The 12,097-nt window shown below is 39.7% G+C and overlaps 2 protein-coding genes across 2 annotated transcripts; both read right to left on the bottom strand.

The window, feature by feature from the left end:
- Nucleotides 1-3,174: 3,174 nt before the first annotated feature.
- LOC110969628 (heterogeneous nuclear ribonucleoprotein A0-like) lies at nt 3,175-4,828 on the bottom strand. The gene has a single exon (XM_022219745.2). The coding sequence runs from the start codon at nt 4,747-4,749 to the stop codon at nt 3,850-3,852; it is 900 nt and encodes a 299-aa protein (XP_022075437.1). The 5' UTR covers nt 4,750-4,828; the 3' UTR covers nt 3,175-3,849.
- Nucleotides 4,829-7,013: 2,185 nt separating this feature from the next.
- LOC110969629 (heterogeneous nuclear ribonucleoprotein A0-like) lies at nt 7,014-11,327 on the bottom strand. The gene has a single exon (XM_022219746.2). The coding sequence runs from the start codon at nt 11,246-11,248 to the stop codon at nt 10,364-10,366; it is 885 nt and encodes a 294-aa protein (XP_022075438.1). The 5' UTR covers nt 11,249-11,327; the 3' UTR covers nt 7,014-10,363.
- Between the last annotated feature and the right edge of the window lie 770 nt (nt 11,328-12,097).

The raw sequence follows: 12,097 nt of genomic DNA on the forward strand, positions 1-12,097 counted from the left end.
TATCTTTAGAGTTGCACCCCATATACTGATAGACACTCTACTCTTCATGGAGCTACGAACAAATGACTTTTTACAATGAAAATGTCTTCTTAATTCAAAACCTGCAGTTTTATTGCTCAACAGTTGTATGCTATTAGGGAGTTAGTTGCTGCACAATCCTAAATTTAACTAAATCAAGAAATTTTAAAGTGTTTGCTTTGGGAAACAATATGTCTGTGTGCTCATTATATCCCACGCTATACACTATCCTAATACAATTTCATTTAGCAGACATTTTTATCCAAAGCAGTGTACACCTGAGAGTAGATGCAACACATCACTCTGATGCCAGTGTAACTGACACTTTACACAAAGTGAATCAAATAATAAAAAGAAGGACTGCCTCCATATTCTTTGGGGAAACCTAAAATTATCAGTCAGAGATGGATGTTGGAAGCTGTAGGGTGTTCCAAAAGACAATAAGCTCAAACACACACAAAAGGTGGTAAACAAATCGATAAATCAGGCTAGATTTAAGGTTTTAAACTGGTTTCCCCATCGCAAACCTGTGGACTGAGCTGAAAAAAAAGAAGTAGTTTAATGGTGCCAATTCTGTCAAGAGGAGTGGTCAGACATACCACCAGAAGTTTCTTTTCTTTGCCACTTTGATGGAGACAGTCTCAGTCTGGTGCTGTAAGGATCAGATAACCTTCAGCTCATGTTGGAGTGGGTGATGGAATATATTTCTGGAACTCTCCATTTGTCAGTTAGACCTGAAGAAGCCTCTTGGATGTGACAAAATGTCTTTATCATGCAAAATGGGGGGAAAAACAGCACTTATCATGATCTGGTTGACTGAGAATCTACATGGATAGTTTTAGCAGTTGTCTCCACTACATTTTTCAAGTTAGATACAAATAAACAATCTAACACCATGACACAAACCATCTCCCCTCCTCAACAAGCTACAGCAATAAGTTCAAGATGAAAAATATTCAATTAAAGCAAGCAAGACAGACAGAAATGGTACAGCTCATTTCATCACATTCCACATTCCTGTACACAATTACTCACTTTTTAGTCTTTTTTTATTTGCTTTTATTTATTTTTTTTTTATCAGCATGATCATGAGACATAACACTGATCTATATTTTTTCTGGTACTAACATGATAAATTTGATTTTAAGTTGTAAATGGATTATGGTTGCATTTTTTAAAATTTCAAACAATCACCTGATTAGTTACTAGATTAATCAGTTATTTAATTCCACAAAAATAAATACATAAATGCTGGATATAGTCAAGACGTTACAGTCGTGGATTCCTGAAGGCCAAAATGATGCATTTACGTTATCTAAATAGTTTAGATTAATTATCTGTAAATTGACTAATCAAAGAACAGTTTCAAGTCTAACATTAAACATAACATTTTCCAGTTAGCTAGTTTAGGATGAATAAGATTAAACACAACTGCATTTACAATGACAGGAACATTCGTTAGTTTCATTCTGATGATGCTTAAGACAACGCCTCTTTCAGGGATTTAAAGTCTGAATGTGATGCAGATCAGAACACAATCAAAGGATGCAAATCATACTAGCTGAAGATAATTTATATTGTTTTACATGTCGTTCAAATGTGGATCGTTTCATATATATATATATATATATATATATATATATATATATATATATATTGGCTTATTTTGCTTGTATGTCTTGTAGAACAATTAAGAGAGCTTTACTGTCATAATTTCATACAAAGCAAAATTGTGTAAAAATGTATTATCGTGCAGCAACCATACATAGTTTGTACTCTTTGTAAATTTTCCTACTATAAAGTTGGTTTTAATGAATCTGTGATTTGAAATAAGGATAATTTCAGCTATACTGTGCTGGTTGTGGGTAATTTGATGGCAAACAATACCCAGATTGTGCAGAGTGTGCTAAATGACGGATCTTGGAGCAGCAAAGAAATAGGTTTCAGCAATTAATTCTAATGTGAAGTGTTTTATTTATTCTTTTGTTGTTGTTCTTTACAGTCCTAATAGACACAGGAAGCCAGAGAGGGGCCAAGGTTCATGATCAACTGCCACTTTAGCTAATTAGGTAAAAAAAAAAAAAACTTCAAAGCACTGAGAGTTTTAGGTTCAAGCAAGTGAAGTTTGTAAAATATTGCCAAAATGAAACATGAAATTTTTAAACTTAATTTAAATCAAGAGTTTCATTCATGGATTAAACTGCTATGTATTTGTTATTTTAATAATTTCAAGTTCTTTTGTCAATTTTACCTGCCATTTTTTATTTCTTGTTTACAACACCTTTAATTACATTGTTAAAATGCAAATAACACTCAATTCAAATTGTGCTACAAAATAATACATAAATAAATCCACTATACTGCCGATCAGTTTCACTTCAAAAAATGCTTTATTTAATAATCCAACCTTTAGATGTGTTTATGCCCACAAAAGAAGGAAAAAGTAAGAGCTCACCCTTTTTCTTCCTCTCTGCCAGTACAGCTACTTCTCCCCAGAAAATCTCAATCATGTTCACATAAAATCCATCCCTTTTATTATTACAGTGTTAGAGACCATCATTACATTCATGACCGGTACAAAGCACCATTAGCTTGCCAATTAGAAAGTACTTAGATTCCTGACAAATTTGGTAAATTTAATGGCATTTTTTTAACCTAACACTGGCTGTATGTGTGTAGCATTATGAAGGCAAACAAAACCAGGAGTTCAGGAAAAACGTGTTCAAGTGTTGCAATCTTAGGAACCCACTTCACCAGATGCAATGAAAAAGAACGGAGCCTTCAAAGAAGAGAAAGGACTCATTCAGTGCAGTATGAAGTTATTAATCATCATGATATACCCTTGAAAACTGTTCTTCTGCACACATTCACTTAGAAAACATTTGTCATTCTGCATTGGCTCTCACTTAAATTAGTCTTAAAGATCATAAATAAGTGCTTCTGGTGATGCAGATAATGATCTTGATCAAGCCCCAAATTACAACTACCAGTATAAAATGGCCGATGGACTGGAAACGCTGGCATCTATAGGCAACACTCCCCCCTGGTGGTGGCTTTGGGAACTGAAAGAGGTTACAGATACTTTGATAATTCAAAAAGCTAAAAATGCGGGACCTGCTGAAAGTGTAAAATTTGAATTAAGACTGCGAGATTAGATAGATTTTCAAAACATTAAAAACTTTAATAAAAGCAGAATAAAACATAGGGGTGAACTGAACACATGAATTTCAAACAGTTTTAATCTAAACAAAAAAATATATGCAATGGGACGGGAAAGTGGAAAAAACGAATTTACAGTTACCAAAAACACTTCGTGACATTTCTCTAAAAAATACTTTGTCACGAAAATGTTTTCTTTTTTTAAGATCAAGAAACTCAAGCAATCGAGTCCCATGCTGCCCGACACTGCCATCAACTTCACTTAAAACCCTGAGTTCATGATGCAAAAATAACAGACACATCTGGCTGGTTTGCAAGACAAACAAACTCAATTCTGAGTTGAAAAGCAGTGACTGACATGGTTTACGGCTTTACAAATGGTTCAAAACAAGTCTTCCCCCCAACATAACAAAATACAGTTCAATAATTCACAACTCCTAGTAGTAAAGTCCATAATGTGTGGAATAAGGACAGATGGGGTCCGGGTGGGGGCAGCTGGGATCCAGGGGACAGTCTCATTCATTCCGTGTGGGTGATGGGCACTGCTCCCTTTAACTCAACAAAAGACCCCGCACCTGGGCTTGTGTAAAGTGTGTGTGTGTGAGTGAGTGTGTATGAATTCAAGTTCGTTTCAATCAGAAATTTCCCCATGAAGATAATTTGGAGGTGCCACTAATAACCTCCGCTGAAGCCGCCGCTGCCGCCACCCCTGCCGTAGCCTCCGCCGCCTCTGCTGTAAGGAGCCGGGCTCCTATAGGAATAGTTGCCCCCCTTCACGGCTCCATAATTAGAGTGTTGCTGTCCATAGCCGTCCCCAAAGTCACCGTTGCTGTAGCCTCCCCCCATCTGGTTGTCGTAGTCGTCGTATCCCCCACCGTAGCCACCGTAGCCTCCTCCACCACCGTTGTAACCCCCGCCATAGCCGTAGCCGCCTCCGTAACTGCCGCCGTAGCCACCTCCGTAGCCGCCGCCTACTCTTCCGCCGCCATAGTTCTGCATCCCTCTCCCTCGACCTCTTCCTCCCCGGCCACCGGTGGACATCTCCTGCTTGGTCAGAGCTTTCTTCACCTCCACCTTGTTCCCGTTGATGGTGTGGTATTTGGTCAGCACTGCTTTTGTGGCGGAGTCGGTGTCCTCGAAGAAGACAAAGCCGAAGCCTCTCTTCCTGCCGGTCTGCTTGTCAGAGATGATCTCGGCCTTCTCCACCACGCCGAACTGGGAGAAATACTCGGTCAGATTGTCTGCCTCGATATGGTCTTTGACGCCGCCGACGAAAATTTTCTTGACGTTGGCGAGGATGTCCGGGTTATTGGCGTCTTCTCGTGCTATGGCCCTCTTCAGTTCCACGCTGTTGCCTTCGACGACATGTGGCTTAGCCGCCATTGCTGCGTCGGCCTCCTCCGGCGTCGAGTAGGTGATGAAGCCGAAGCAGCGGGACCGGCCGAGTTGCTGGTTCATCACCACCACGCAGTCGCTGAGCGCCCCGAACTGTTCGAAATACTTGCGGAGGCCATCTTCCGTGGTCTCCACGTTCAGTCCCCCGACAAAAAGCTTGCAAAGTTTAGCCGTCATGATTGAATTTCTCGTGAGGATGGTGCGCTGAGACCGTCCCTCTTCTTCTTCAATGAACGACGTCAGGGCGGGCCGTTTGACTCGTTCGCCTTCGTAAGACGTTGCCCTCGCTGATTGGTCAGCTTGAAAAAATGCACCCCCCACAAGCGCAACCCAGCCAATCACAGCATGCTGCCTTCACTTCGTGTCGAAAATCGTAATTTCAATTCCCGAATAAGCGAGGGAAAGCGTGATTTTCGACCTTTGTAATCGTTCGTTTTGTTCTAATACAATTCAAAGCACCGAAAGCTGTGGCCCATTTAATTTCATTGTCTTATATCACACGACCTATTTGATTAGATTGATATTTTGATTAGATGACTACTTGAACACAACAGCCATCAGGTGATCAATGAAAAGGCGAATTAAAATGTAGCATTTCACTACACCTAGCTTCTCATAATTACACTAGACGTCAGTTTTCCATACAATATAACACATTTGGGGAAAATCCGGACCACCAGTGTATGATGTGACGGCTAGTAATCAACAAACTGATGAAATGATTGGATTAAAACATCTATTTCCAGGTATCTATGTCCAGAAACACAGTTTCACGGTGCTTTAACACCTTCACTATTCCTTACATTAAACACAGATAACTGGTCTTACCGGTTGTGAACCAATAAAGAAAGAAAATATGGGAGCAACTACAAATAAACACAACATAAGCTGTGACATTCATTTCTTTTACTTTAAGAATGAGGGGATTTCTAGAATGGCTGAGAAAATGTCTGTCTCGGTGGTTTTGGTTAGTATTTCATAATAAATCTCAGTTCCCTCCCTTTAGGCTGTTGAAAAAAAAAAAAAACTAGCCTACGGGACTACAGCACATTGTGTTGCAACATGACATGTTTTAGTCACTATGAACTGCAGCAGCTCCCATTAGCCACTTCTGAACAGTTTTTGTTTTTTTTGTTTAACAAGGCCGTATCAAGAAAGATGAGGCATTTTGTGGTTTATAATTAACACAAAGCAACACTGAGCTCCTTATTTTCAATGTGCTACATTGGGAATACAAATTCTACAAACTCAGAAGATACTCTGTAGTGTCTGACCTGTATTTTTGTTTGTTTAAAGTTTGGCCCACAATATGACGTTATGCGCCCTCGTTAGTCAAGCCCTTTTAACTGAAAAATGATTTCTACGTAAGATTTTTTCCCCATTTCAACTTATTTTCTAGTTATGATTCCAAGTGAAAACATCCTACAGGATTTTCTTTTGGGGTATCAGAAACTAAGATCCTAGTTGCAATTTAATTGTTGATATCTCAAACGAGAATCTGATACATATGAGAAATCCCGAGTTTTGCCAGTATTGTTCCTTAAAATACATCTGCCATTTTTGTCAATCTTACTAGTCAAGATGAATTAGTTATTCATTTAACCTATCTATATAGAAATCTCAGGAAATCACTGAGGCCATGACCCCATTTTCAATAATGTCCCAGAGTACTATGAAACAGAGAAGTTGCAAAATTAACATTTTAAAACAGGCATACTTACATTTGTATTTTGACATTTGTTGTAAAATGTTCTAGGTGTATGCAGCAGAAAAAGGCAGTTCTCCCAAATTCAGCATATGTAGATTTCAATTGAGTGAATACTTTGAGTCTAGTCCAACTGAATTTTTGTTTGTGTCCAAGATGCCATTACACTTGTTATATATGTTTAAAGGCTCATCATACCCTCCAGGTGTTTCCAGAATATTACACAGAACTGCAAGCAGCTGTCATATGCCTAATTATGCAGCAGTTTTATAACAAACACAAGGAAGAAGACTTAACATGGATATTAACTGTGCACAATTTAAAATACTTACTATACATGTTTACCAAATGAATTTCAGACCTTCAGGTGTGAGATTTGCAGATTGAGATTCAGAAAACATGAAATTTAGGCCTTCAGGAATATTTACAAATCCTTTGCAGTCACCAAAAAAGGCAAAAACCATGATATTACCAAAGCTCAGCCAAGCTTGTTGCATGTACCAGCACTTAATAGTTAAAGCACTGAAAGGCCTCAAAATGTACTCCAAGCAGGGTTTATACAATTCTAGCCTGGCTGCAAAAAAAGACAAGCCTATGGACAATTGCAAACCTCTGACAGAATGAAAATAATCAGCATGACCAGTTGACAACTTTCTTCCCAACTCTTTGTGAGACGTATTACCAGGTCAGGCATGCGACCAAACGTTCAATACAAAAAAGTAACATAACAACTCTCTTGGTATATAAAAATATATAAATTTATTGTGGATTCATAAAAAGCACGTCCAGCATAAGAGAGGTTTCCTTCTCCTACGGGGTGATCAGAGACCATCACGCAAACATTATCCTATAAAAGGTAACAAGAGAACAATAAAATTTACACTCATCACATGCATTACTAACATTTATCACACCAATTTATGCCACACCGGACCAACAGTGTCACAGTACCTCAGACAGGGTTGAGTTCTAGTACTGTGCTTTTTCCTGTTATATGAAATTGCAAATTATTGGTAAGGCATAACCATTGTATTAAAATTTGATTTTGTGATTTTATATACTATAGGTAAAACATCAGGCTTGGAATTACTTATCCATAAAGCACTCCTGTGTTTTTTTCTTTTAACTGACAGTCTGTTATGGCTTGGTTGAGCACAATTTAAGCACTGATTAATGCTGTTCAATTAGTGGTACAAGTCAGTAGAATAAAGCCCACTAACTAAGATGCATAAAGACCTCATTAACAACATATTTAAAGACAAAAACTCAAATTTGCCTCCAACATGCTGCTTACTGGCCTGTTGTTGCCTCCTGATTGTCTTGCAGCCAAATCCCTGCAAATGTTACTGAAAAACAAACAAAAAAAAAAAAACACTGCAGAATTTGTTCTTGCACCAGAACATGATGCAAATTTAAGATGCATTAAATGACCCAATTGCGTAAAATGTTAAGCCCAATTTGTACAAACATGCTGTGAAGACAAATCTACACCACCATTTGCTGGTTGGTCTGTTCACTCCGCAGCCTTTCAAAAGTCAATGAATTATTAACAGACTGCATTAAGCTGCAGGGTCAAAATGCAGATACTGAACTGCTGTCATTTCTTTGGTACTTACTGAATAGACCCAGTGTGCAAGCAGACCATATGGCACCTTTACTGGCAGGTAAATGAATAACATACTTCCAATATAAGCAGCATGTAGGAGCACTGTCTGTATTTTTAAAGACTGCAGATAAAAGTATGTCAATCGCAACTTAAGTGTAGATGAAGTCTTCAAAACCTTTTTATAATGCCCATGTAAAACAGTTCAAACAGTTAAATATTCAGGACTGGTTTTCCCTGCTCAAAGAAAATATTTTGAGTAAATGTACACATTCATGGAATTGAAAATCTCTGTAGACCTTTAATAACAAGAACACTGTACTTTGAAACCCACAGTACCAAAATTCAAATTTACTCTCCTGGACACCTAGTCAGTGGTTTCCAATATCAAGACTCATCTTCTATTTGGTCACTGTTGATGCAAAAGGATGCTGAAAGTCTGAGACTGTGGACTTGGGATGAAACCGTAATGTGTAGCTCATCTCAGGTTCCTGCATCACTCAGAAGGATTTGAACCACCACAACTAGTACCGAAATCAATCCCCGAGTCCAACACAAGGACAGGACAAATAACCTACAAAAGGAAAGACTGCATAGAGGGGTCATGAGGCCAAGAAGGCTGGAAACCTCCGACAAGTGTATTGATTGAAAAGATCATATTAATGAATGGGAAGAATTAAGTACAATACTGTGTCATCAAAGTTCCCACAATCCGGCAACCAAACATATCTTCATAAAACATTTGAATGACAACCACGTTTGACTCGTAAGTGCTTTTGACCATACTGGGGAATCCTTTGTGAAAACTGACTTCACCTGAGGGGGAGAAGGCACAACCACTCTCCGGTCCCCAGTCAGCGTGGAGACACACACCCCAGCGTTTTCGGGGTGATGTCCTGGTGCCCAGGTTACCGTAGCAACCTGGAGGAGATGGGAGAAAAACACAGTGAAAGACTGGACCAAGCATGACTTCTCTGGAGGAGACACCAATCTATTTGTTCCATTATTTTTATTAAATTGTGGAACAAAATATGGGTCCCCTTGCACCCACTTAAATTTATCACAGATCAAATTAATTAACACCCCACCCATTTTTATTTTAAATTAGCTATATAATGTTTAGCTATATTGAGCTTTAAGTTAAGATTAAATAATGGCACACTTGTGTACCATCTCAAAGATATTCCATACATTGTTGACCAACACAGAGTGAAGACAGGTTGATTTACATACCTAGTTTGCTGGATGTGGATATCCTAAAGAGATATTTCAGACTCCTATCACAATCGACCCCAGGTAATCAACAGGGTCCTGATGTAGCCTACAAACAAACTGCTACGGCTATTTTGGCTGGGATAGCCTACTGGAATACGAGTAAGAACACCTAAATGTAGGAATAATCAAAGATAAATATCAGAGCCCTCATGTCGACATATAGATATGTATTCAAAAATGTAAAAGAAAAATGTTAAGTCATATTAGCAATATCTAAAAAACAACTTTTAAAACAAAAGGTCACACCCTACAAAGCCTACATGCATTGGCTGTGGGTAGACTACAACCATTCTGTGTTTCACCCACCTGAGTAAGGGAATAAACTGTGGGAGTGATGCCATGTAACTAAAGAACAAGATGATGACTTATAAACCTGTGGATGAACTTGAGGAAGCCTGGTTAAATAAGTAAAATAACTAAGCTAAGTGGTATAATGTTTTATTTAAAATGAACATACATAAGCATACCAAAGTGTTTTAACAGTAGGTTTTGTTCTGCAGACATGAAAGTATACAATATACATTAGATATTGCTACAGGTAGTGAAAATGAACAATATTTAGATTGAAACTATTACTATGCGTGAGGAATTTGAATACAGTAATGGGGAAGGAAACAAGGAAACTGGATCCTGCAGTATCACGTTCCCGCCTTGCTGAATGACCCAAATAAGTAATTATACAAATTAATATCAGAATGACATAGCTATGAAAACCACATAACATGCTTTCTCATCCTCATACAATGAAATCACACTAAATTTACTCCAGAAAACAAAGTCGAATCTAACTCCTTAAAATGCAAATATTAAAATAATCAGAACTTGTAAGCAAAACAATCCTACATCGAAATTTCAAAACAACGACTGAACGCAAATAAAAAATAATCCCAACTCTAAACGACAACTACACGCCAGTGGCGTGGTTACATAAAAAAAAGAAATCGCTGTGTTATTCTTCGTTAATGTGTCCTAGTCGAACGGCAACAACTGTTGCTCGTTATTATCAGGTGTTCTGGGAAGTGACCTTCCTACCTGTTTGGGTTTTTGCGGTCTTCATTATGATAAGGGGGTCTCTGTCCGTATCTCTGCCATGGTAGGATTGCACGGCAAACGCCCCGTTATTGACTTTGAGTTTTGGCGTCCAAATCCTGGCTGGGGGTAACTTGTGGCAAGGGGTGGGTTGGTTGCTTTCCGTGTTGCAGTCTCATCTAGTAGCCGCCGCCGCCGTAGCCCCCCCTCGGGTAGCCACCGCCGCCGCCGCCTCTGGTGTAGGGAGCACCGCTCCTCTGGCCGCCGAAAGGCCCTTTCATGGGGCCGTAGGCAGAAGAGTGCTGGCCATAGCTGCCAAACTCGTTGTAGCCGTTTCCACCGCCATAGCCGCTTCCCTGGTCATAGCCCCCATAGGGTCCGCCGTACCCTCCGTATCCGCCACAGTTGTAGCCTCCGCCATTTCCGTAGTTGTAGTTTCCGCCATAATCCCTGCCGTAGCCATTTTGACTTCCCCTTATGCCTCTACCAGGCCTTCCCCTCGGCGCCATACCGGTTCTGTTGGCTGCCTGCATCTCTTGCTTGGTCAGAGCTTTCTTTACCTCAACCTTGTGTCCATTGACTGTGTGGAATTTGACCACAACCGCCTTGTCGGCTGCGTCGTGGTCGGTGAAGTACACAAAGCCGAAGCCCCGTTTCTTTCCGGTCTCCTTCTCCGAGATGACTTCGGCCTTCTCGATTTGACCATATTGGGAGAAGTATTCAGTCAGATGTTCCTCTTCAATGTCGTCTTTCAGGCCGCCAACGAAGATTTTCTTCACCTTAGCGAGGGCTTCGGGCTTGTTAGCGTCTTCTCTGGCCACGGCTCGCTTTACCTCGACCGCATTGCCGTCGACGGTGTGCGGCCTAGCCGCCATTGCAGCGTCGGCCTCCTCTGGTGTGGAGTAGGTTACAAAGCCGAAGCAGCGGGATCGCTGCAGCTGCTTATTCACGACGACAACGCAGTCGGTGAGCGTACCGTACTGCTCAAAATGCTTGCGCAGACCATCGTCGTCGGTGTCCACGTTGAGTCCACCGACGAAAAGTTTGCAAAGCTGGTCACTCATTTTGTAATAAAGACGAGCTGATCTCCAGACGAGTTCAACAATGCGCTGATCTCAAGATGGCGGAGGAGGAGGAAGGCGGCTGTTTTTATAGCACGAGCTGTGACGAAACAGCAGCGGAAGGTCGCCCCGCCTCGTGAGGTCCTTTTTTCTCAACATAGGCTGTGAATGATTCTGTCATTTGTAGGAATAAGGATAGTCGATAATTTGATTAAAACGTATGAAATTACATGATCAAAATACCGCAATGATTATAAAATAAATTACTCAAAACTGCTTTAGTGTAGCGTTTTTGACGCTCTGCCTTTGGGGAGGACAGCTTTTGTCCCACTTATTGCATGTCGATGCTCAACATCAAAATAAAATCTCATTGCTCTGATAAATCCTAGCATTCTAAATATGAAATCTAAAATATGCGCGACTGACTTGAACCTAATCATTTTTATTCTCAATTATTATCTTGTTGTTTGGTCTTTAGAATGTAAGAAAATTGTGAAAAAAATCAGTCCAAGTCAAGTAAGTCCAAGATGACAAATGTCCTCAACCCAAAGACGTTTAGCTTACCGTCACAAAGGAGGAAATAAACTAATAATTACATATATTTAAGAATCTGGAAGAAGCGAAATTTGGCTTTTTACAATAAAAAAATACTGAAACAAATTAATCAACTGTCAAATTAGTTGATGTCTAGTATATTCATTATTGCAGTTCTCAAATATCTACCATCACTAAAATGCTCTACTCAGACTAAGTGAGGTTAGAATCGTTCCTTAGGTTTAAATATTGCAGCATATGTGATGCGTAAAATCAGGGCCAGTGTCTCTGGTACTACCTTTACTTTCCTAAAAGCTA

This window comes from Acanthochromis polyacanthus, chromosome 10, assembly GCF_021347895.1.
Source record: "Acanthochromis polyacanthus isolate Apoly-LR-REF ecotype Palm Island chromosome 10, KAUST_Apoly_ChrSc, whole genome shotgun sequence".
NCBI classification, from domain to species: domain Eukaryota; kingdom Metazoa; phylum Chordata; class Actinopteri; family Pomacentridae; genus Acanthochromis; species Acanthochromis polyacanthus.